Consider the following 26,998-nt stretch of genomic DNA (forward strand, 5'->3'; position numbering starts at 1 on the left):
AGGTAGAATGTAGCAAGAAATTCAGCCGTATATCACTGTATATAATACTGTGCAAAATAATTCTTTCTAGACTGTTTGATGCTCTTGAAAAAATCCACTAGAAACAAAATCGAATGTGCATGTAACTTGCAGATTTAAACCTAGCATAGAAGCTTGCGGAGGTAGGACGTGCACACGTGATCAGATAAAACGCACTGAGTATCCTTTCATTGTGCACTTCGCGTGTTGGTGCAACCTCGACCCCAGCGTTTATAAAAAGAGAACCAGCCCTGGAGTCAAGGTTGGTACTAGGACTAATCATCGCTGTTGAAAATAAGGGGTGCATATGTATCAGCTTTGAAAGAACAACTGTCGTATCACGGTAAACAAGGGCGGCAAGTAGTTGGTAGTTGCAACTATATACTAGTAAATACTGAAGTTCACGCGTTTCTATCTCTAACGTGTTCTCTTTCTGACTCTCATATTTACATTATGTATAATATACATTGTCTCGAGCGAACAGCTTATCCAATATCTCTTATAATAATACGCTAAGTGTGTCTGTCTGTCACTTTTGCAAAGTGGATAAAATTTCTTTGATAAAGTCTATCAAAAATCGTCTATAAATTTGTTCTGTAAATTATCAAACTTTGACGTTAAAGCAATATTGACGTCAAAGGAAAGTATATTAAGATTAGTGAAGCCATTGCATTGCACTTTTAAATTTAAGGCTAAATAACTTGGAAACGGATGGAAATAACTGACGTCATCTCCTGCGTAGGTAACTAGGGACCACCTTTGACCAATTTGGGTAAGTTTCCCAAACCTGGGTCCCTGAATCCGTTTCGGGAATGGACGGGTTGATGACGTCATCAAAAAACCTTCAAACCCTAATATCTCTGCAACCGTTTGTCAAAAATACACGATCCTATACATTTTCTTGATCAGCGTTTCAAGATCTATACGATGAAGGCAACAGGCATACACCTTTCTGAAAAAAAAAGTTTTGTGTTCCGACATGTCTCTGCTGACGTCATCAAAATTTAAATGACGGTTATTTTTCTCTGTTATCCTGCCTAAGTGGATTTTTCCACGGGCCTTATCGACTAGTCTCTATAATAATACGCCAGTTCCGTGTGTCTGTCTGTAACTTTTGCAAAGTGGATTACATTCATCAAAATTTTCTTTAACAAATTCTATAAAACATCGCCTATAAAATTGTTCTGTAATTTACCGATAACTTTACCGATAAAATAGTATTGACGTCAAAGGAAAGTTAATTAAGATTAGTGAAGCCATTACAATGCACTTAAAACTTTGAGGCCAAATAACTTGGAAACGAGGTGGTGACGTCAATGTTTTTTCACCGCGTGGGTAACTAGGGACAGCCTGGGACCAATTTGGGTAAGTTTTCCAAACCTGGGTCCCCGAATCCGTTTCGGAATGGACGGGTTAATTACGTCATCAAAAATCTTCAAAACCTAATATCTCTGCAACCGTTTACCAAAAGTACATGATCCTATACATTTTCTTAATCAGTGCTTCAAGATCTATACGATGAAGGCAACAGGTATACGAATTTCTTAAAAAAATTTGGGTTTTGACGGTTTATTGCTGACGTCAGCAAAATTTTTAAAACCTTATATCTCCTTAGGCGTTTGTCGAAAACATATGATCCTATACATTATTTTGATCAGCGTTTTAACCTCTACACAGTACAGGCAACGAATAAACTAAACTTCGCCAATTTTTTTGTACCTGCACTGCTGACGTCAGCAAAAAATCTAAAAAAACCTATTTTCCATTGTCCCTCTGCCTAAGTGGATTACTCCACGGGCCTTATCGACTAGTCTCTTATAATAATACGGAGAGTGTGTCTGTTTGTGTGTCTGTAACAGGCAAAGTTGATATCGTCATTTTCCTTTGATGTTGCCGAAAAAAATTTTTGATGTTGCCGTAAAAAATATGTCTTCTTTGTCGTGAAAAGCCGCGAGTTTTGTGTGGTTTGTTAAATGAAGTTCTAGCACAAAGTAACGGAAATTGTGTTTGCAAAAAAGATGGCTGTCCTTTTTAAGCATTTGTCTTCTCTTGCCTTCAAAATAAATCTTTACAAAAGCATTTAAAAAGGGGCATGGTATATAAATGAAGTATAGAAAGGTTTGTTTATGTTTTTTAAAGTTTTGATGATCTTATTGATGCGAGACATGTTTGTTAGCTAGCATCAACCACACCAACAACAACTAGCTAGGTAGCTAGGAATTTATAGATATGTAGCCATGTTCTTTATACCTAGCTAAGTCTCCAGTTTATATTTAAGTGACCAGCTATTAGCTGCTGTAGCTACCTTATGTTAGCTTCAGTTTTATGTTGCTTTTTACATGTAAGCTAATCTTAGTGGTCTTTGCTAAGAATGTGACTGTAACTTATTTTAATTGACATTTTAAGCTTAAATTAGCAAGCCACAACAACTTTTAAAAAAGTATTACATATTATTTAAGAAGAGTTTAAGGACTGTTTTTAAGCAAATAATGTATTTTTCACAATTTGTGTATGCAAATAATGTATTTTTCACATTTTGTGTAACTAAACTTATATACATCGGTTACATGCAATATGACGAAACGATTTTTATTTAACATGTAGTAATTCTGGTACCTTAAGTGTAGTGATTTTTGTTGTTCTAGATGTTCTGACTAAAATGTTTTTGTTTATGGCATTTTGTCTCAATTAAGAAAAGTTTCAACTTTTTTGAGGGAGTACAACACCGAAAAAACTTGTGTTTTTTTTATATTTTGTATAAATTCTTACCGGGCAGGACTCTGTACAACATACCGAAATGACTGATCCCTCTCTATTTATAAATTTGATGCGTTCCAAATCACAGTTTTTTGAAATTTTGGGTAATATTTAATAAGTACAAGATGCAAATACTGATTTTTGTTGAATCAGAAGTATTTCCTACAACCATTCTTTTTTTACACTTTTGTGGAGAAAAAGTGTATGCAATATCATCAGAATAACTGATTTTGTTGCAAACTGTTTTTCTTTTTTACATTTTGGATTGAAATATTGTTATAAAGGGCATATATCAATAGACATATATATAACAAAATAATTAAATTCTGCAAACTTTGATTTTGTCGTTCACCTCTCATCTTTTATATTTTGATTAAACTTTTGAGGAAAACCATAGGAATTATTTAGAATTTGTATTTTGTGTTGCAAATTTAATGCAAAAATTTAACTGTTGTGAGGGAGGACCATATGCAATTATATATACTAAAAATAATAATTTGATATTCTACAAGTTGTATTTTTGTATGCACTTAAATGACTACTTTTTCTGAGTTGAATTTGATGGGTTTCATATCAATTTTGTGGAAGATTTTATGGCTGAAGACAATATAGAACATGCCAATTGAACTGATTTTTGTTCATATTTTGATTTGCTCCTCATAAACCTTTGTGTTCTACATTTATTGTAAACTTTTGTGAGGAAGGACATATAGGATATATACAATGTTTTCAAAATAATGATTTTTGTTGATTTGAAATTTACTCCTTGCTCATTGCTTTTTCGACATTTCAGGTTAAAATGTTTGGTAAAGTCAGTACGGATCATTAGACAAAAAATTGTTTTGTTGACCGGTTAATTTTTACATTTTGTGCATATTTTTGCGGGAGAGGATGGTATGCAACCGAATAAATGATTTTTCAAAGTTTAACTTTTTATTTTTAGGTGTTTTGTGTTTGTTTAAGTTTGGCTTTTGATATTGTTCAGGTTGTATTGTTGTATAAGCATTTAGGGAAAAGACAATGTTTAAAATGCGTAAAGAACTTATTTCATAGATCTGTGCTTACTGTTGCAAGCCTTTCTTTTCGACACTTCAGATTAAAATATTGAAGGTTTTCAACATAATCACATATTAAGATGTATACATATTTGAGATATGTGTTATTTCTGACATTATTATTATTGTTGTCGTAACTTTCTGGGTTGTGACTGTCAATGTTGTAACTTTCTACTAACTAGATTTTACACCTTGCACGCCGTTGTTTTTCATATTTTGTCTGAAGTTTTGTTGGGAGGATTTCATGCGATTTGACATTTGATATTTTGTGTTAGATTTTAAGAACATTTTTTGTTAAATTATGACTTATATACTTTCTTTTTATGCATTTTCAGATTATTTTTTTTAGTAAAAGGCATATTCAATATACTGAAATATTTGCTGATGTCATCAAAATTCAAATGACAGAACTTTTCAATTGTTTTTCTGCCTAAGTGGATTTTTCCACGGGCCTAATCGACTAGTATCTATATAATAATATGCTAAGTGTGTCTGTCTGTGTGTCTGTGACAGGCAAAGTGGATGTCTTTATTTTCCTTTGATGTTGCCGAAAAATGCATGTCTAATATGTTAAATTTTCTGACGTTACGACGCGACGAAAATAACACTACTTTAATGTCAATATCCTATATTAAATTAATGAAGCCATTACAGTGCACCTAAAACTTTGAGGCCAAATAACTTGGAAACGAGGTGGTGACGTCAATGATTTTTCACCGCGTGGGTAACTAGGGACCAACTAGGACCAATTTGGGTAATTTTCCCAAACCTGGGTCCCCGAATCCGTTTCGGAATGGACGGGTTGATGACGTCATCGAAAAACCTTCAAATCCTAATATCTCTGCAACCGTTTGTCAAAAATACGCGATCCTATACATTTTCTTGATCAGCGTTTTGAGATCTATACAATGAAGGCAGCAGGTATACAAATTTCTAAAAAAAAAATTTGAGGGGTTTGACTGGCCATTGCTGTCATCAGCAAAATGTTAAAACCCTTATGTCTCATTAACTGTTTATCAAAAAGATATGATCATATACATTTTCTTGGTCAGCGTTTTAACATATGCATAGTACAGGCAACGAATAAACTAAATTTCGCCAAATATTTTTGTAATTGCACTGCTGACGTCAGCAAAAAATCTAAAACAACCTACTTTTCCATTGTCCTTCTGCCTAAGTTGATTTTTCCACGGGCCTTATCGACTAGTCTCTATAATAATACGCCAGTTCTGTCTGTCTGTCTGTCACTTTTGCAAAGTGGATAAAATTTATTTGATAAGTCTATAAAACATCGCCTATAAATTTGTTCTGTAGATTATCAAACTTTGACGTTAGGGCAATATTGACGTCAAAGAAAGTATATTAAGATTAGCGAAGCCATTGCATTGCACTTTTAAATTTAAGGCTAAATAACTTGGAAACGGGTAGAAATAACTGACGTCATCTCCTGCGTGGGTAACTAGGAAATACCTGGGACCAATTTGGGTAAGTTTTCCAAACCTGGCTCACCAAATCCGATTCGGAATGGACGGGTTGATGACGTCATCAAAAAACCTTTAAACCTTGATATCTCTGCAACAGTTTGTCAAAAGTACATGACCCTATATATTTTCTTCATCAGCGTTTCTTTATTTATTTATTTATTTATTTATCATCAATATTTACCCAGGATATACATTTCAGAATAAATTTCTGCTTTTCAAATGTGTCCTGCTAAAATTAAAATCAAATACTCTACATTATATACAATTTAATATAAAATCGTCGATGTTCTAAAATCCAATAAAATGAAAAGGAATAGGCAAAACAAAAACAAAAACGCTAAGCACATAGATGAAATGGTGAAAATACACTAAAGATAAGATTATAGGTGTCCATGAGTTAAGCGCTCAAATGGGAGATAATTGGTATAAATGGGTGAGGCAACAAAGCTAGTATAATATATGAAATATTGAAAATGCTATACTAAGAAACGCAAGATAAAACATGCCATATCACAAATGCTTCCTTCTGCTAAATGTCGAATGAATAATCGGCAAAAAACATTTTAATTCAAAACCGCGTATGTCATAAGCTTGCAGTATCTAAAAACATCGAGTAGAAAGGGTGAGAAACAGAGGTGAAAACATATAAATAAGGAAGACTAGACAAGGTTTAAGAGCTTCATATTGTGTTAGGGTCCAAAGTCCAAATAAAGTGTGTAAGTAGTCCAAACGATTAAAAAATATGGTTATCCAATTTATTTTTAAATTTCATATAACTAGGCTCCCTTCGTATATCTATTGGTAAAGAATTATATATACTGGCACCCATATAGTAAAAACCATTTCTTGCCATATCCAAACGTACTGCTGGTAACTTTAGCGAATAAGAATTGTTTCGAGTCAGTCTTTGATGGTTTAGCAGCTGAAAGTGGTTCCAATAATTTGAGCATGTTTTACGATCAATACATTTTCTGACAACATTACAAGCATTTCGTTGAATTTTGTCGTAAATGGGTTGTAAACTGTTGTTGTTAGTTACTACTCTGGCACGTCTATCCAAGGACTGCAGTTTGTTCAACTGGGTGTTATTCAGGTTCAAATTGATGATACTATTGAATGTAATGATTGGAGTTATCATTGTTTCGTAAATCTTTTTAGCAGTTGTATCGTCAACTTCGGATCGTAGTCTCGTCAGTAAACGGAGTCTTCCAGATGCTTTTTTGTATGTAGAGTCGAAGTTGTTATTTAGAGACAACTTAGGATCAATAATTGATCCCAAATACTTGTAGCTTTTCGTCTCATTAATCTCCACAAAATTACATGACAATGATATTTTTCCTTCAGCACTTTTCAACATTTTACTCGTCCCGAATATCATCCATTCTGTTTTCCCTTTGTTTAAATTAATAACAAGATCATTTTCTCGTAGATATGTCTCAACAGCAAGAAGTTCTTCATTTAATACATTTTCAAGGACGAGAAAGCTTTCACTTGAGAAGTAGATAACAGTGTCCTCTGCAAATTTAATAACGCTAGCTTTAAGTAGGACATTATCAAAGTCATTAAAGAAAATTAAAAATAATAATGGCCCGAGTATGGACCCTTGCGGAACACCACAATTCACTGGTTGTGGGTCAGATTTGATGTTATTTACCACTACTTCCTGCTTTCTCCCAAACAAATAATCAGAAAACCATTCTAGTTCGTTACCACGTATACCATAAGCTGATAATTTCTCAATTAAAATACTATGACCAACCGTGTCGAAGGCTTTTGACAAGTCCATGAAAACTGCAGCAACGTATTTTTTCTTATCAACTTCCTTTCTAATGTCATCTAACAATAGATTAGCAGCCAAATCTGTTGATCTGAGACGACGATACCCAAATTGATACTGAGATAGTAAGTTGTTCTTCTCAAGATATTCGATAACTTGGTCATATACTGCCCTTTCGAGAATTTTTGAGATGACCGGCAATATAGATATAGGTCTATAGTTATTGTTATCGTCAGTCGAACCTTTTTTAAAAATTGGCTTAACTACAGCATGCTTCCATTCTCCAGGTATCATAGCCGTTTGTATCGATAAGTTTATTATGTGACAAAGTGGAGCAGCGATTTGACTGGAACAATCTTTGAGCAGTCCAGGTGGAAGATCGTCTACAGTCTAAGGGAATCGATTTCTCCTTGATTTGAGCTGCTATTGAAGAGAAAAACAAACATAGTGATTCAACTTTCGATTTGGTTGCTGTAGCATCACTTACGACGTTTCGTGGTTTAGTTGACATTATTTTCTTTATCGTATCCCAAAATTTCTTTGGATTATGACAATTCTGTGCTAGTAAGTTTTTACTAAATTGGGACTTCGATTCTCGTATTTTACGTGTACATAAGTTTCGAACTTTGCAGTAAGCCTTCCAGTCGCTTGGCTTTTTCGATTTTCGCGCTTTTCGTAAAGCCTTATCTCTTTCGTTCATCAATTTATATATCTCATTGCTAAGCCACGGACAAAATTGTCCTTTGACTGTCTTCCCGATGATAGGGGCATGTTTGTTAAACAATGCGGTGAGAGTAGTTTTGAAATATGACCATGCGATGTTCACATCGTTCATTCCATAAAGTTCACCCCAGTCGTGTTTACTAATTTCGTCAACCATTTGCTCACTAGAGTACTTCGCATAATTCCTAGTCTTGATAATTTTTGGTGGTAACTTATCTCTTCTTAATTTTCTGACGAAACCGACCATATTGTGATCGCTGATACCGATGGGGATGACGTCATTTTGGTATGTCGTATCATTTCGAGTAGTCAGAATACAATCAATTAGCGTTTGTGTATTATCGGTAATTCTAGTCGGTTTTTCAATAAGCTGTTTCAATCCATAAAGACGTAAAAGTTCTTTAATGTCTTTATCATCTGATTTCTTTAAGAAATTAATATTCAGATCTCCCAAAAGGTTCACTTCTTTTGATTCAGACATAACAAGCTGTAACAAGTCATTAAGATGAGTTTTAAATTCCCTTGGTAGATATTTAGAACCTACCGGTGGTCTATACATAGTACCGACTAAAAAACTCTTTGCGTTTTTTTGGAAAATTTCCACCCATAAACTTTCTAGCTCATTATGTTCCAAATTTGTCCGATGTTTCCACTTAACTCGATCCGATATATACATAGCTACACCGCCGCATTTGCCTTTTTTTCTGGCTCGGTATATAAAACTATAGCCCGGTATGTGATAAAGGTCCGGGTTGTCATTATATGAATCTTTTGTAATATGAATTTCAGATAAAGTTAAAATATCAATATCTTTAAAATCATGCAACAAAATTCCAATTTGATCGATATTATTTAATAATCCACGCACATTGAGATGGAATATCTTTATACCTCGTTTGAATAGGAGATTTTTCAGTTCAGGTAAAAAAGGTCCTGGCTGTGTTTCAATGTCGCCGGACAACAAAATAAGTATGAATAAGTGTTTACCAGCTTTTGTGGATATTTTCTTTCGTGTGATCCATAAACTAGACGATGCATAATTGTCCTTCTTCTCCAGGAAATCTTCGGTAGGGAATATTCCATTACCTTCTTTTACGAGCTTTCTCTTCGCAATATAACATAATAAAATCAACACAAAAAGAGCAAATCGAAACACGTCCGACCTCGCCGCCATCATTCGTCAAGATCTATACGATGAAGGCAACAGGTATACAAATTTATAAAAAAAAATTTTTGGTCTTGATGGGGCCATTGCTGATGTTAGCAAATTTAAATGGCGCTCCTTTCTCATTTTTATCCTGCCTCGGTGGATTTCTCCACGGTCGTTATCGAATAGTACTCAAATAATATTATATTTGTATATATCAAATATATACCAAAAAAATATCTCTTATAATAATACAGAGACTGTATCTGTTTGTAACAGGCAAAGTGGATATCGTCATTTTCCTTTGATGTCGCCGAAAAACTTATGTCTAATATGTTAAATTTTCTGACGATACGGCGCGACGTCAATAACACTACTTTAACGTCAATATCCTATATTAAATTAATGAAGCCATTACAGTGCACCTAAAATTTTGAGGCTAAATAACTTGGAAACGAGGTGATGACGTCAGTCATTTTTTACCGCGTGGGTAACTAGGGACCACCTAGGACCAATTTGGGTATTTTTCCAAAACCTGGTTCCCCAATCCGTTTCGGAATGGACGGGTTGATGACGTCATCAAAAAACCTTCAAACCCTAATATCTCTGCAACCGTTTGTCAAAAGTACATGATCCTATACATTTTCTTGATCAGCGTTTCAAGATCTATACGATGAAAGCAACAGGTATACAAGTTTCTAAAAAAAAAAATTCAGTTTGAACGGGGCCATTGCTAGCAAGTTTTGGGTTTTAACGGGCCATTTTTAAGCCCTTATATCTCATTAACCGCTCATCAAAAGCACATGATCATATACATTTTCTTGATCAGCGCTTTAAGCTCTCCACAATAGAGGCAACGTGAAAACAAAATTCTAAATTTATTTTAGTAGATGGGTTGCTGACGTCATCAAAATTCTAATGACTCTTCTTTTTCATTTTTATCCTGCCTCTTCAGTGGATATTTCCACGGGCCTTATCGACTAGTATATAATAAAATAGTAAAATGCTACATTACTATTGTTACTCTTTATATGTGTTTTACTAAGCATAAATAGCTAGCTTTAGTTTTAGCTAAGCGTTCCCAGTTTAAGTATATTTAACTGGGTGTCTTAGCTACTATGGCTAGCTCTAAACCTATGACTTATGTTGTTATTCATCTTTTTTAATTAGCTACCTTAGTTTCCAAACTTCTCTTCTTTTATGAGCAGGAATTGTGATGAACAAGCTAGCTAGCTATACCTACATAATCTTTCAAAGACTTAAACATTTGCAGGATAGTAGGATGTATTTTTATGCCCATAAAAGTTAAATTATTTTCACATTTTCTGTAAACTTTACAAGGGGACCACATGCAATATGCCAAGTGGAATAACTTTTTTCAGAATTTAAAGGGTACGTGTTAAGTTAGTTTTTATTGTTTTGTTTCTGACATCCTAAACTTTTGTCAGCTTACATGTATAATGCCAGGTTATTTTTACAGGGGTTTGTAGACATTTGATTGGCAATTTACGTGGGTTTATGACTTTATTTTCATTTATGAGAGGAAGGTATGGTTGTTCGTGTTGTTTTTTTATGTTTTGTTTTTTTAATTTTGTGTAAACTTTTGTGGGAAAAGACCACATGCAATATATATACAGAAAGAACAAATTTTTGTGGAATTGGACTCCACTGTGTAAGCTCATGGCTTTTTCATATTTGGTATTATAAACCTTTGTTGGGGAACTGTACGGTTTCACGTTTTTGTTAAGGATTTTAAAATTGTAGTAATATAACATTTGTGTTTGGTGATAATGAAAAATTACTAATTGTTCTGACCAAAAAAATTTAAATGACGGTTGTTTTTCTCTGTTATCCTGCCTAAGCGGATTTTTCCACCGGCCTTATTGACTAACCTGTATAATAATACGCCAGTTCTGTCTGTCTGTGACTTTTGCAAAGTGGATTATATTATCCCCTAATCTCTTTAATAAAATCTGTAAAACATCGCCCATAAAATTGTTCTGTAATTTACCAAACCTCTATACCTATACGATGAAGGCAACAGGTATGAAAAATTCTAAAAAAATTGCTGGCGTCAGCAAAATTTTTACCCTTATATCTCTTTAACCGCTCATTAAAACCACACGATCATATACATTTTCTTGATCATCAGCAGTTTAATTTCCACACAGTAGAGGTAACGTGAAAGCAAAGTTCTATTTTTTGTGAGGATGGGTTGCTGACCTCATCAAAATTTAAATGACGTTTTTTTCCATTTTTATCCTGCCTCAGTGGATTTTTCCACGGGCCTTATCGACTAGTCTCTATAATAATACGAGAGATTAGAAAATGTATGTTATGGCACAATCGCGTGCGTGCAATGCCGTGACGTCACAGCAAGTCAACGACAATCCCCTAATAGTCACCGCATCATCCAAGACCTAGTCCCTATTAATCCAGCACCATCCGAGACCATTCCATATTAATCTACATAGGACCTAGTATTCACTACAGATGATGTCATCAAAAGTAGAATAAGAGGTCCAATATTTTCTAACACAATTCCCTAAAAATCAACACGCACATCTCAGGGAAATTCCCTGATATTCATCAATAATCAACGCATGCGCAGTAACATCATACGCAAGTGGAGTAAAATCCTCATCATGCGGTGCTTAGTCATGCACATCAAGGTTATCATACAAAAAGGGGAATTCCTTAAAAATCAACGCATGCGCTGTATTAATAAATGTGCATTAACTGTCAATCAAAATTCGATATCTTCGGGATGATTGCATTTATGGCCGGCGTAGGTATCTCCTTACCTCTTATGGCCCTGGCATTAGTACAAGAATCAGTGAAGGAGGGGTCCAATAAGCGGAGGATTAAAGACCTGGAGGATCGTCTTGATGTCCTAATAAATGAATGAACAATGTAATGACTGTGAAAGGGTACTCGATGAGATGAGAGACGTTGTAGATGTGCATATTTTACATGACTAGCCTCACAAATATCGAGGGATATACCCTGTCTATTATTTCCAGGAGGGGCCATGGCGTAGATGGAGAGTCCTGGAGTATTGAATGCTCATTTTGAGCTACGCAGACCCAATTAGAGCCCGCGCTCTACCAGACAACTCCCGGCAACATCCAACGGCCCACACAGTGTGCCATCTTCCCAATTTCCCTCACATGGCTTGGGTTAACCCGGGGCTATGGTAACATTCACTCGCCCATGTTGAATCGCCGTCAAGAGGAATCGAACCCCGGTCTCCCGCACAGAGTACGAGAGCTATAACCACTAATCTACGGCGCCACTAAATCGATGCATATGACCAATGTACCTGTGGACGTAGATTTGTGGTAGGCGGTAAAATGTTATGCTGGTATTGCTACCATGAACATATCACATATAACGGAGGAGGCTGCGTATGTACAATGACATGCAATTCTCTGAAGTCGTTCGAAATATACAATAAACAAAAGGCTGAAATTTGAAAATGAGCTTGTTAGCACTAAATTTTTCTACAACTTTGCCGCTACGTTTACAGACATTAACGATATCAACGTGGAATACTTAACGGTGGCAGATGCCATTCCTGCTAATGGGGGTAAGGATCAAAGGTATATTATAGGGTACCATACGCAGGACCTTGTGATGGCCCTTGGAGTGAAAACACAGAAAATCTGGACTGCGCATGGAGTGAAACGGTACAACGCAAATGCGTCACCGGCAATGAGCCTCGATTTCGAGGAGTATCCAGACTGGATCATGAAATATCGTCAAATATGGTCAAAGCTCGAAGAGTTGATTTCCGAGCATCTGACAACGGAACCCGTGAAAAAGGATAGATATGTGAACGCTAAACTCCGGTACCACAAGCACGCGATCACGACCAAATTTTCATGGTATGCCGATACACTACGATGAACCCTGCCAGGTCAGTGCAATCCTGGCCATTTCATCGGTGTATGTACAAGGTAACAATCACTACCCGCAGGCACACATCACAGAATGCCTGTACAAGGACTTTAAAAAGGAATGGCTGTTGGGTGAGGACTAGAAAACCATATATTTTATAGGCCCTGTATGACCTATAAAATATAGAAAAATTAGTTTCTATACCAGGGCGGGGTCTCTAAGTACCGCTTACATAGTTTACAGATTTTTTTAAAACATCTTGCCTACCCTCTTCCCGACCTTTAGCAACTAGCTGGGCACGCTCCTGTGCATTGATACTGTTCACGATCCTATTGAAGCGCTAACTCACCTGTTCCTTTAACAGTAGGTATTTTTCCTTCTCCCGAGAGATTAGGCTATACTCATAGTCGCAGATAACGCCATTCTCCATTGCTTTGCTGATAAGGTCAACAATGGAGTTTAATTTCGCCTCCGCTTTTTAGAGCTCATCAAAATTCTGCTGCTGTTCAAAAATCGATTTTTTATTGATATATACATCTATTTATTGTTATCATTCTGCTTGGAAAATATTTAAAATGCCAAACTAGCTAACCATGAAGATTAATTCAGTATTCTCATAAGAGCATCCTATCACAAAATGATATCAGCAAAGAGATATTCCTTGCAACTAAATTTTTTGTTTACTGGCATAATTTTAGGTTGAATCTTATCTGACATATTTCTGAGGTTAGAATAGCTTTTAAAATTTTCTGGTTAATATGGGGTTAAATTTCTGCCTAGCTACTTTCAGTCAGGCACCTAGAATGATATGAACATTTGAAAATTATGTAGCATTATTTGCACCTTAGAGAACCAAGAAAGTGCTATGTTCAGATGGGCAAATCATTTACTAATTTACAAGTTTCCCCTAGCTACAAGTTTTGCAACCCAGTGCTTGCTAGTCAACCAATTCAGTGAAATACACATAACTAAATTGCTTGAATTTCTTCAAGTAAACAGCAGCCTAAATAACAATGTATATTTATACATTTACACAAAACAATCAAGGGCAATATGCGAGAAGTTTGTGTGTTGCGATGAGAGGAATCAAAACAAACTCGCCGCACGTATCTGTGACGTAAAACACCGATCTCGTCTAGCTCTGCAAGGTTATATATAAAACTTTGGTACATTGAGACAAATCTCATTAAATATTATGCACAGAAATACTGTGTATTGGAGGGTCACGTGACGAGGCCTCCTCCAGAGCCATGTTCGTATCGCCGTCCCGGGGTCAGAAAAGATACAAGATGCCCTGGGGACGAGGTTAGGCTTGATACTGATCGATTTCAAGGCAATGCGGGTGTTCTGTCCAAGGTAGTCCTCGAAAATCGTAGGTTTATTGATATCAGTGATGTACAGTTGTTTATTTTGTTTTAAAACAAAAGATGAACATATACCAATACAACCCCGTGGCAAAATATGGGTACAACAGGGGTAAATGGCCGCCCGGTGTAAGCAAGTTGAAACACCAGGACCTGTACGTGAGTACAGACTCTCATACCTCTATAGTATTCCCCGAGTTTACCAAGTATGCCATCAAAGTTTCAACAACCTACCTTGATGACTCTGTTAGTGTGGGGTGGAAAGAGCAACCGCTTGATTATTGGAATATCCGGGTTAATTTCGCCACTTATTGTGCAGCCACCGCATTAGGCATGTGCCAAGCACATGACGGGATCCGTACCCCTCATTAAAAGTTAAGAAAAGTCACAAAAATTCAAGGAATTTTATCCAGTTCTTAAAAAGTTATGAGACTTTGAAAATGCCGCGGGCACTTTATGCCCCTTATGCCCCTACTGACCAGAAAAGTAATGACGTCAGCCGGGGCCACATCCAAATATGGAAAAAGTGACACCTAGTGGTTTTTGTATTCAAATCAACCAAAAAATAGATTCTAATCAAAAAATTACTTTTAAAAAGTCTCTGCACACGAAAATCTAATTTGTAACATAGTTACCTTCACTATGCCTGTCTGTCAGTGGCCAGAAGGATAATCTTTTCAGGAAATCGAAATTGTTAAGGTGGGAAAATTACGCTGAGTCTCAAACCTTTTTCCGCGGTCAAATCTATTGTTCTATGCTGACATGGTCAATATCGGGAAATCGTTTGTTTTGAGAGGGAATGGCCTCGCTTACCTGAACAAAATAATTAATTGTTGTATTCTTTAAGAGGGTAAGATGTGACCGCGCCGATTGTGTGCTCATTGATTGATTGTAATTCGGGGGTGGCTATGAGGTGGATTTGAATTTTAGAGATCTGCTTTGACATTGGTTTGCGTATAAACTTTCGTTCGAGAGAAACGGAATTTGATATCCTCGAAGAAAGCTTAGTTAAATAGGCTAGTCCGTCAACTGAATCAAGTTGCTTAAGCAACAGCACCTTGTGGATGATTTTTACACGAGTTAGCATTCTTACATCTTTTAACCTTAACTGGGATAAGAATATGCTAAGAATATCCCAGCAAGATTTCGACCCTGTAGTTAGGAATATTTAGCTATGTTGAAACGAAAAAACAGTATTCTTATAAAAAAGTGTATACACACAACACCATGAATCTGAAAATTTCGCAATTTATCAAATTATTAAGTAAAGAAATTTTAGTACTTTCAATTCATGTTTTTTATGAAAGATTTATGACAATAATGGAATTTATAATACTGCATTAACGGGAGAAAGAATACTTAATAAATAAAATGTAAAATAAGAATAAAAATATCTTTCTGCTGATTATTTTCAAATACAGTTAGTTTTTAGTTTTTCTTTTTTTCCCCAAAAATATAACTATCCAACGACAAAAAAAGACATCTAAAGGTAACACAATTTCGAAGAGGATTAAAAAGGTAATTTTCCTCTCATTACATGTTTTTTTATTTTATAACAAATCAAGCCAACGGCCAACAAGTAAAAGTTTCTTAACTATCTCATTTTACTAGAAATAGTTTATTAACAAGTTTATTAATTTTAACGAGGCTATAAGAGGGGATATTCGACCAAAACTTCATTTTAACACAAGAAACTTTTTTTTTGCCTTTTTATTCATGATGTAAAATGATGTCTTTCGATTTTTTAGGGGATAACTAAGGAAACTACAAAAATAAGCCTTACTTTTTTTTTGTTTATGAACTGTTATCATGTTAAAAAAAAATGGATATCTTGTCGCTAATAGAGTTCAATAATTGCATTTATGGCCAGTCGAGCGAGAGAAGAGCAACAACCACAACCAATAATTAACTCTAGGGAGTTTTGAAAGGGGATTACGGTCAAACCTGTGTCAGACGGACACTCTAGTGATCGTCTTAGGCATGAGACTGTTTTATAAAATACTTCTGGGCTGTCTTAGACAGGGTTTTCCTTTTAGTCTTCACAACAAGTTGATGAATGCAAAGACTACTTGAAATTACACAAGCTGCAGTCTTCAAGTTATGCAAACTGTAACAATAAATGCTGTACACGAATTCGTTTTGCTGCAGAAAAGTGGGAGATGTTTAAAATCGTAAACTCCGAACACGATAATGTGATTGTCTTATATGGCAATTATCTTGTCTGAGAAATGAAAAATAGCGGTCGCTGGTCGCTTTGGGCAAGTGATTGTCTTTTAGAATAGCAAATGATCACAAACACATTACGGCGACCTTAAGGTGTTGGTCTGAGATAGGTGACAGTCTTATACAGGTTGTCGTCATAGCAGTTTGATGTTTTGAGCTTGAAGCTGTTCTTATGTTGTCGTAATTTTTCCGATTTTTACAAAATTGCTCTTATAAAAAAGCGTGTACATTAGCTCCCAGTAACTCTAACACCGGATTAATTGAATTTTTATTATCTCGAACCATTTTATTGTGTCCCTTAAACTTTCGTTAATACTTTCTTATAAAAGCTCTGGTTAACGCAAGGCTAGAATAAATCAAATATTCGCTAACTCTACCCATTTTTGGCCCCTTTTTTCCTCGGTCCCTTGGAGGTTCACGTTACTGGGAGTTAACTGTATTTGTTCGTAGTAGCTGTTCCTAAATATAAACCATGAAACTATCCTATTTAGAACTTTTGTAATGGCTATCCCAATTGCAAAAATTATCCTCATAGTTGGAAGCGCAATATTGTTCATCTTCCTGGCTGGCTGCTGCGGTGGAAATGCATGGCTTAAGCGAGACACAGTTGATTTTCAACGAGGCCTGTGGAAAGATTGTGTGCGTGACATGTGCTCGAAGATTGAAAATGCTGTCGACTGGGTGGAAGCTGTCCGAGCATTTGCGGTTCTCGCGCTCGTCGCAAGTATTATATGCTTAATTTTATTAATCCTCATCCTTGCAACAGGACAAGGGAAAGGATACTACATATCATTTTTTGCTCTTTTAGCAGGAGGTTTTATAGCGTTAGCGCTAGTTGTTTTCACTGTACACAGAAAAAAAGACCTTTTAGAATTCGGTTGGAGTTATGTTTTTGGTTGGATTGGAATGACAGTTGCAGCAGTAATCGCAGTGATCGGAGTTCTTGCTGCAAGAGTATGAGACTTAAAAAGTCATTACCACTTGTTAATATAATTTAGCTTTTATATCGCATATGACTTTTAATGTATCGATTTCAGCGAAATTAACTTCAGCACCCAATTCTTAAATGATGTTGTGGTTGGGAAGTGGAATAAATGCATGTACCCTTAGGGCCATTTGATTTTCAAATCGAATTAAAAATCAAAATTATTCACAAATTTTGATTTTTGATTTTTAATTCAATTGAAAATCAAATAGCCTAAGGGTACACGCAATGGAATTCCCTACCACTATAACTCCCTCGTGTTTTTGTTTGAAGTCATTAAACGTGATAAAAATGTTGTCTGTCTCGGTAACAATAGCTGCTTTTATAATCGCTTATTTTAATTGTCAATTTGGTTTTAATTAATTTACTTTAGGCTGGCTGTTGCCTACGTCAACCTCAGGTCAAATGGCTATTACTGATGCATTTTGCAAAGGCATTGGAAATTCTGTGGCTTGTTTTTTTACGTTTTCTACCTAGTGGGCATGCTCAATGTTTCTCAAAGCAAAATTAGAATATTGCGTCACACGGAAAGGGATCTCTACCAGCAAATCTAGCACAATGTGCATGAGGACAGGACGTCATGCGAACATCCTATTTGCTAAGCAAATATTTGTTATCAAACATTTATCATCTTCAACTAATTCTGAGATCTGTTCTCTTAAAAAAAGGTGAAAGGGATTGAAAGCTAACAGGGTACAATGAAAGTGTTTTTTTTGCGGTTATTTTAGAGCTAAAAAGTCATTGTGCCTGTACGACAAATACTTTCCGATGAATTAATAATAAGAATTTACGCAGGCATATAGCTATGTTATGTGAAATATGATCAATTGCATATTCCCCCGGGCATTATGTTTTAGGGTTAGGGCTAATATACTTAATTTTCTGAATTTATCACAATCCCAGTAGTATATAAATCGTGATATTTGATTTGCATGCAACATTGAGAGGAGTCAGTTGCTTTAATTTATATCAGGTCGGATATTCTTGATGTTTTATAAACATAACGGCGAATTAGCCAGATACTTTAGGAGAGCTTTATTTGTTCTTGTATTATTCAAGGCAAAATGGAAATGCTATCAGTTTGATTTATTTTTTTGTATACCTATAGTGGCGATCCAGAATGGCTATACTGGCTCGAGATTCATGGCGATACAAGTTGATTTTTTTACCTTGTTAGCTAGTGCAAATCGTGTAATCAAAAGCTATAAATTAGTGTTTAAGCTTCGAATGTGCACAAATTTGTTCCATTCTTACCCTCCTATTAATAAGTTTTACTTGAGAAAAACGCCAGTCTACATGGTTCCCTCGATCCACCATATGCAATCAGTACATAGCAAATGCTTCCGCTTGTGTAGAAAACCCTTTGTAAAATTTAATTATGTCGCTCATTACTATAATGAATAATCGATTCTCCTTCGCAGAGGAATTCAAAAGAGGCAGGAAGATATTTCCACTGATTTATTGTTCAATGTTTTTAAACCTTCAGAAAAGAATTCTTTAAGCCGTGCTAGCAAACAAATCTTAAAAGATAATTTACGCAACAAAACATTACAAATAAGAAATTTGTTTTTGTTTTTTAAAAAAATAACTACGCAGTGCACGAGGTTTATACATAAAACCCGCCATTAGTTATAATACAACGTATAATTTTATGAGCAACACAATAATTAAGATAATTATAAATACATAGCGGTCATTACTAACCTCAGAAGCGGAAGATTATTTCAATACAAACGTAGCGCACATCATAGGAAGGGACATAACTCATTGAGGAAAGAAAGAGAATATAAGTTCATAGCTGAGCAAAAAAATACCATGCTACTGTGTTATTTATTTCTATGTTTCGCCTTCTTGGTTAGATGCTTTTCATATGACACCAATTGGAGCAACGCGCTGCAGTATGATAAGAATATCTTAAAAGATTATAATTATTCTGAGATTGAAAGCAGAGTCGATGATGTGCTGGACAACACTGGAGTGGCCACAGTAGATAACCAGCAGACCAGTATTGAGAAGAATAAACTTAAAAGCACCGATACTGATGAACATAGCAGTGTTGCTAAAAGTAGGTTGTAATGCGTCCTTTTTTAAACTGGGTAGAATTTCAAAGATTCCTGATGGTTCGATTGTTGAAGTAGGAAAGGAGGAAGCATTTGAAATTGAACTAATTTAAATCAAAATAACACTTTAATAGTGTATACATTGCGTACTTGTCAACATTAGATAAAGCTAGCTAAGTGATGTCAATGATCATCTTAACACAATAAGAAATGAACTGCAAGTGCATGCACATTCAACGTATATAGTGAAACAAATTTTTTCATATTTTCTTCATTTTATGTACCCCATCGCAACCATTTAATATTGATTTTATGTTTCTTTAAAAGGGAGTCTTGGTCCAACTGGTTTGAAGTTTGTTAGAGCTGCTTTAATTACAGCTGGTATAATCCACGGTGTTTCATTGGCTATAACATCTGCAAGAATTGTATTTGATTTCATTTACAGCAACCATAAATGCTGCGGAATTTGCTGTCCAAGTATATGTTCAGATTATAAATCTTACTTGACCGTTCGAAACAGAGTTCTTACTCTGTACACAGCTATAGACAACGAATATTTAGCAGGTATGATAAAAAGGTGTTAAATAAGAAATGACTTCCGTTTTTTCGCGTTAGTCTAAACATTGCGTCACAGACATGAGCGCAGCTTAATCTATTTAGATAAAAGAAACCCCAGTGAAGGATTAAAGTCATCTTTGACAACATTTCCATCCAGTTCTACACAAAATAAAACAAAACCTTTTTAATTTTATCCATATTTCTTTAGGCTTTAACCGTCCGTAAAAACAAAAATTACGACCACAACAACGAAAGCACATTTGGAATTCCCTATCCTAGTACTGAGCTAGCTAACTTAATTTTTTTATTTTTATTCTAGTGGAGAACTCAGAAACATTTTTGTTTGGCTTAACAACAGCAAATACATTTTTGTATGACTCAATGCAAGAAATTAACGACCACGCAAAGTCGTTAGCACTGACCATAGATCCTGATTTAGACAGGAAATTGGAGAACGCCACACAGCAACTAGTAGTAAGTTATTGGGCTACATTTACATTTTATCTGCAATTCCTCTATATCAGCTTCTTCTACAGAAAAATTGGGAGATGTAAAAAATGGCGAAATAACTCAATAACAGACTATATTTCTGAGACACAGGAAAATATATCTAATAATTGCCAATAATTTTTGTGAGTAAAATTTTTTTTGGCAACCATCCTTAAGGCTTTCTTGCTAGAAACCTTTTTCACTATAAGTATTTGAGTCCTTGGGACAAGGTTGTGAAAGTACAAAAATGTACCATAACGTTCAGAAAACGACGTTAAATGCCTGTATTGGTCTCTATTTTATACATAGGACATTTTATTGTATTTATGTCGATTTGCCCTCTCCTGAGTTAATGTGAAAATTATATACTTAGGAGTCGTGTGTCGTACATACATAAAACTTATTTTACTTTCATACTTTTAGTCCCGATTAGGTGGAAAGATCACGAAAAATTATACCTTGGTCCAACCAGAAGTGGATAATATCGTAACACAAGTATTTACCGAGTTCACGAGAGCAGCTAGTTTTTTTTCAGATTATATTTTGATATATTGGGTGATGAATAAGTTGCAGACTTGGGAGGTGAGAGTGTAAAACTGATAAATTTGTCATGACGCACGAAATTGTGATCTAGCAAAATTTTGGAGCGTAGAATTAAAATTTTTAAAACAAGTTAAAAAGTGTCAAGTTTTGAAATATTGAGCAGATCTTACAGCGGGGTTTCTAAATTGAAAATTGCAATAGGACATACCCCAAAAGTACCTAACAACATCGTTTGGAGAGTTGACGAAATAAATTTATTGCGAAATGGCATTACACTTTTTTAAGGCAAGCAGAAAAAAATGATAATAGTTCTGGCAATAATAATTCTATAGCTAAGTGTGAGGTTTAGAGTCAATTAGACTCCTAAAATTTTTAGTGCAATTTACTTGTAATGTCTTAAAGTGTTCCTTTAAATTGTAGTTTGTAGTTAGGTAATCGTAAAATTTTCTTACAATGATTACCACTTTTTAACAAAACATTTAGAGCAATTTGGTATTATAGCTAGTCCATATCGTTGCTCTTCTTTCGCATTAGCAAAGAAACATTGTTAAGACCAGAACTAGATCACAAGCTGTTGTGGCACATGTCGATCCAACAGCGGCGCAGAGAGCAAAATATTTTATTCAAAACAACTACAAGCGCGCTGGTACAAGTATCGTCTTTGCTGGAACAACCGCAATGTCTGTGTACGCTTCAGGTAAGCACAGTTCTTATCTACGCTCTTAGACAACATGTAATAAACACCTTAAAATTATTATTTCGTTTTCACAAGTTGTACTTCTCCGTAATTCTTCTTTTGTAGAAAACGAAGACATTTTGCGTCAATTTTGTGACTAATTTTGACCTAAAAACAGTATTTAGGTCACACAAAAAATTTTTTTATGTCAGTACCATTTTCAGCATGCTTTGTTTCTTTCCCAAATTATATCAAAAACGGAAGAGAGCCTAGTCAATAATTTTGATCACCCAGGCACTTGTTACTAGAAAGCAGCGCCCCGTAGAGATTAGGTAATGATTTAATAATTAAAGAAAAAAAAGAATCTTACCACCATGACCACAGAAGTCTGTTTTATTAAATCACTCTCCTTTACTGCGTTATGCAAAATACCAACCTCGTCCTCAGGATCTTGTGCCCCCCTGGGACGTTATTACGGAGTGGCCAACCGCTATCAATTCCATCAACAAGGCAAAATGCCCTGGGAGCGAGGTTGGCAAAATACTCGTTCAATATATACTAAAAAAAAATGATATGTAAAGGCCCGAATAGACGGAACAATTTTATAGATCAGATTTCGAAAAATATTTTATTCTCGAAATATTGTTGAAAAAACACACGCAAAATTTTAGGTCAATAATTATTCAGTTCTTAAATTGATTTAATATTTTTGTATACATACACGATATAATATACAGAACAATCTGAATTTAATTTATCGACATTAGCGACAACGAAGAAGAAATAATTTTGTGCTCCCTTAGGGGCTACGAACCCGTTAAAATGCTCACATTTCGCATATCCCGCGCACATATTGTCGCTCTGCCTGATGTTATAATAAAATAAGTTCAGGTTATTCTTTATATTGTATCGTGTATATTTACAAAAATATTAAATCAATTTAAGACTTGAATAATTCTTAACGTAAATATTTTACATGTATTTTTTTCAACAATACTTCGACAAATAATATTTTTCGAAATTTATCTACAAAATTGTTCCGTCTATTCGGGCCTTAAATAAAATTAAACCACTTTAATTTAATTTAATTAGATCAATTTTTGAATATTGATTTGTGTTTTTACGTCATTTTTGTATTATCGTGCTACTACTTTTTAATGATATATACACAACAATTTAGATCAATTTTAGTTCAATATTTTATTTTGAAAATTGATCTGCAAAATTGTTCGTCTATTCGAGCCTTAACAAAATATTTTTCCATCAATTATAGTCCAAGACATACTGTACATCTCGAAAGTTGTTGAGAACTGCAACACATTGAAGACCACAATGGCAGGAGTGTTGACTACAATCAATGATCAGGAAACAAAGGCCAAAGAATTACGTGCAAGAATTGCAGATCTTCAAGCAAATGTAACCACGGTAAGTGCCTTGCGTTTGAGACCAAATGACTTTATTCCAATAATAAGTAGTATTGAAAAAAAAGCAGCTAAAAATTTGACACAAGAAAGCAAAAAGTAACTTTCTAACTTTGGACATTGTCTCAGAACCCTGGTGATCAGGTTTCTGATATCTATATTATAATACCCGTATACGTCTGTCCGTCATGCATAATGGTACCGCAAGTAGTGAGACGCGCGCGATGCGGTATAAAAAGGAAGGGCAAACCGACTAGTATTAGATAATACATTTTAGTCATGTAGATCATGCAACCTGGGCAATACAATTGTATAGGCATTATAAGTTACCAAGCCCGGTCGGCACTTACACCTTGGCGATATTTTGCAGCACAGCCCAAGTTAATCCATTATAATTTATATTAGTAATACCTTATTCCTAAAAAAGTGGAAATCTCTACAAGTTCGCAGTAAAGTTTTTTGCTACACAAGTTTGTTCTTATAAAGAAACTTTAGGTCCAGATTATGTGTTATGTCGGACAGGTATTAACCCTTATAATAACTGTTTAAGAGGGCAATATTCGGTATTGCCCAAAATAAACAGTTATTTTATGGTTTATTATCCGAGTACTGCATTTTACGACAAAAAATATAACATAAGCAGGATGTAGAAACCATGTCTTTATAGTAACTATGGAACGTACATTCTAACTAAAAATTTTTTTTTTAAAATCGAATATCGTGTAAACATTACAGGTTTTGATTGTAGCTACATCATAGAATTCTTTAAAAGATAAAAGTAAGTTTCACTTCTGTTTCGCGTTTTGCTTACTTTTTCTGTGTTTATTTACATTTAAAGCCAACATATTTAAACTTTACACACGGTTGCTACGGTGGCGGGCAATACCGTGGAATATTGCCCGTTATAACGTAAGTTCTAACCAATCACATTGCGCGATTTTCGAAAATATTGATGCCGCCCTTTTACCCGGGTAATAATTCTATTTCTTAAATGCTCTTGTGGTTCAGCCTAGTACCTTGAAATAAGTTATAAGGCATCAGACCCTGGCAATTACGTGCATTTACGTTTTTTAGCAATACAACGACTTAAAGGAATCATTGTACTCAAGCAATTTCACAGCATTTACATCAGAGCTCATTAAGATGGCTACCAACATGTCCAGTACAAGTCCTACTCTTGCTCAAGCTATCAAGAACATAAACAATTTTAATGCGATGATAATTGGAGCTGGTAAATCAGATGCAGAAAAATTAGTAAAAAATCTGACCACAACTTTCAAAGTCATTGCTAAGAAGTTTCAATGTGTTACAAGACAGGCCAACTTACTTAACTTCGCAACTGGTGAATGCAAAATTGGGAGTCAAACAAACGATAACCTGTATGCAATTTTACAAACAGAAGAAGTTGCAATCAATAAGGAGTGTACAGAAAACAAATTAATTAATAGAACTACCTTTGATAATTGGTTGCAAGCAAAAATGCGCTTATACAACGCCCAATCAGATTGTGTATTAAACGACGAGACGAAAAAAGCACTAGTTTGCGTAAATTGGCTAAATGGTATGATTAATGCACAAAATGCTGCTAAGGAAAACTTGACCACTGCTCAAGTTCTGTATTTCATTGAAACATCCATCTGTCCTCCTGCTCAAGTTACAAGTTCAATTAGTTTGTCAATATGCGCTAAGAAAAATGACAAACACACGCTGGCTCAAGTTAGCCAGCTGTACGCAAAGTACAACCAAACACAAGTATCGTCAGCGTATTCTTCATGCGCCTTCTCGAGCACCAATCAACAGTTGGTATGCTTCGAAAAAGATGATGGCATTGCTCTAATCACTATCCAGGCAATCTACAGCATGTTTCAGAGCAGCGTTGTGGAAGGAGCGTACAATGCTTGCCCTGCCATTGAATTATCAAGGTCTATAACATCGTATGTTTGTAGGAAGAAAACAGGTGGTGAACTTGTTACGTCTGCTCATTTTGATGCTTTTCGAGATATTTATGGCACAGTAGCTGTTCAAAGCGCTTACGATAAGTGTGCAAGCACAACAGGCAAAGATGCACCTGAAAATCATCATCGTCGCCACAAAGAGGGTGACAATCTTTAGTGAGTTGCTATTACTATAATTACTATAATTATTATTACTACTTACTATTATTATTACTATAATTTCGTATCGCCTTAAATAGTCCATTGTCTTTATCTCCCCTTCTCCCACCACCAAGCTTTATAAAACTGTTAGGTGCATCTGCACACGGATGTTACGAAAGGAATTTTTACTTGACATTTACGGGAGGGAGCGTTCATTTTATCATTTCATTGATTACGGTTATAATTATTTGCTGCTGAAATACTGGAGATATTAAACGCGATTTACAGAGCAAAAATACTATACAAATTTCCTTGTTCCATAACTTATAATTGCCATGTTTTTATAATATGTTTACTTTATAGTAAAAAGGGTGATGTTGAGGAAGATGTTGACGATGAAGGCGAAGATGATGAGGGAAATGACCGAACAGATAAAGTTATTTATCCTGAATTAAATGAAATAGACATGTACAAGTAAAACCTTCATACGCCAAAACCATATCTGATATGCGACTCTGTCTAAATGCTTTATTAACGCCATGCACAAGAGCTAGCGTTTTTTTGTTTTTCGTGGTCTGTGCAATAATTGGATTATCGAAAATGATTTATTTCAAAGTTCTTGCCGAACACAAGATGTATTTATTTTCAAAGTTGTTTTATCTATATTTACTCAGGTTTCTAAATAGTTGCCTCGATCTTTTAATGTATCAAGTAGCTGCTATTTATGAAAAAATAGGAGCTGATTTGATATAATTTTTCTGATATGATCCTATTTTCTGAAGTTGTTGATATTAATCTGCGTATTTTCTGTGTTAGAGAACCCCGCGCTACCGCATTTCATTTCGGGAAGATGCTGTACTACTGCGGTCGGTTTTTTCGGTGCTTGCCTTGATTTTTATTACCCGCACAAAATTCTTTCTGCGTCCCCTGCACCCCGAGTTGATAATTATATCTCTGCCTAGTATTTTGTTTTCCTGACTCATGTGCTGTGATATTAGTGGACTCTTGGACTCGTTAAAACGAAAGATAAAACTCGTCGAAGTCGCCTAGATTTACGAATACAGAAAGGCAGATTTCAGGGGACGGGTGTATGGGAATAAATAACTTCTCTCATTGTTATTGGCTACTGGACACTTCCATGTCTTTCCGATTGAAAAAAGCTGCAGAAAGTGTTTGAGGAATTGTTCTGTACTGACATGAAATTAAAAGCCTTTATTAAATAAATGGAAGTTCCTGAGTTTGAAATATACGATTACGGAATGAAGATTGAAAGAAATTGCGAATAAAAATATTACTGAAGAACATTATTTCCCTGTGTCACCTTAGTGAGTGCAGAAGAAAATCAGTCTTGTCTTTTCTGCGACTTTTCTTGAAGAACATTATTTCCCTGTGTCACCTTCGTGAGTGCAGAAGAAAATCAGTCTTGTCTTTTCTGCGATTTTTCTTGAAGAACATTATTTCCCTGTGTCACCTTCGTGAGTGCAGAAGAAAATCAGTCTTGTCTTTTCTGCGATTTTTCTTTTATTTAAGTTAGCAAGACATTTTGGTGAAGGTTAACGTTCGTCACAACTTTGTACTTTTGTAGTTTCAAAGCTTCTGACAATAGGAACTTCTGAATAATGATGATAATTATGACTGTTTTTTTGACACGTTATGAGGCCTATAAAGAGACACTAATTTTTTTTATTTTATTTTTTTTTTGGGGGGGGGGGTGGGAGGTTT

General features: G+C 35.2%; 2 protein-coding genes across 4 annotated transcripts; both read left to right on the forward strand.

Annotated features, from left to right (window-relative positions):
- The first annotated feature begins 1,159 nt into the window (after window positions 1–1,159).
- On the forward strand, window positions 1,160–18,518 carry LOC130625324 (lens fiber membrane intrinsic protein-like). 3 transcript variants are annotated; one of them, XM_057440383.1, is made up of 4 exons: window positions 14,271–15,743; window positions 16,940–17,172; window positions 17,257–17,402; window positions 17,807–18,518. In XM_057440383.1, the coding sequence occupies exons 2-4, from the start codon at window positions 16,950–16,952 to the stop codon at window positions 17,942–17,944; spliced, it is 507 nt and encodes a 168-aa protein (XP_057296366.1). In that variant the 5' UTR covers window positions 14,271–15,743; window positions 16,940–16,949; the 3' UTR covers window positions 17,945–18,518. The 3 variants fall into 3 exon arrangements, with proteins under 3 accessions (XP_057296365.1, XP_057296366.1, XP_057296364.1); XM_057440382.1 differs by lacking the exon at window positions 14,271–15,743 and adding an exon at window positions 1,160–2,136 and having other exon boundaries at window positions 16,940–17,402; XM_057440381.1 differs by having other exon boundaries at window positions 16,940–17,402.
- Window positions 18,519–19,007: 489 nt separating this feature from the next.
- Window positions 19,008–26,067, forward strand: LOC130625323 (uncharacterized). The gene is made up of 8 exons (XM_057440380.1): window positions 19,008–19,498; window positions 19,821–20,057; window positions 20,371–20,525; window positions 20,964–21,122; window positions 21,618–21,780; window positions 23,033–23,184; window positions 24,255–25,291; window positions 25,640–26,067. The coding sequence occupies exons 1-8, from the start codon at window positions 19,249–19,251 to the stop codon at window positions 25,752–25,754; spliced, it is 2,268 nt and encodes a 755-aa protein (XP_057296363.1). The 5' UTR covers window positions 19,008–19,248; the 3' UTR covers window positions 25,755–26,067.
- Window positions 26,068–26,998: the final 931 nt, after the last annotated feature.

Source organism: Hydractinia symbiolongicarpus, chromosome 14, assembly GCF_029227915.1.
Source record: "Hydractinia symbiolongicarpus strain clone_291-10 chromosome 14, HSymV2.1, whole genome shotgun sequence".
In the NCBI taxonomy this organism is placed as follows: Eukaryota; Metazoa; Cnidaria; class Hydrozoa; order Anthoathecata; family Hydractiniidae; genus Hydractinia; species Hydractinia symbiolongicarpus.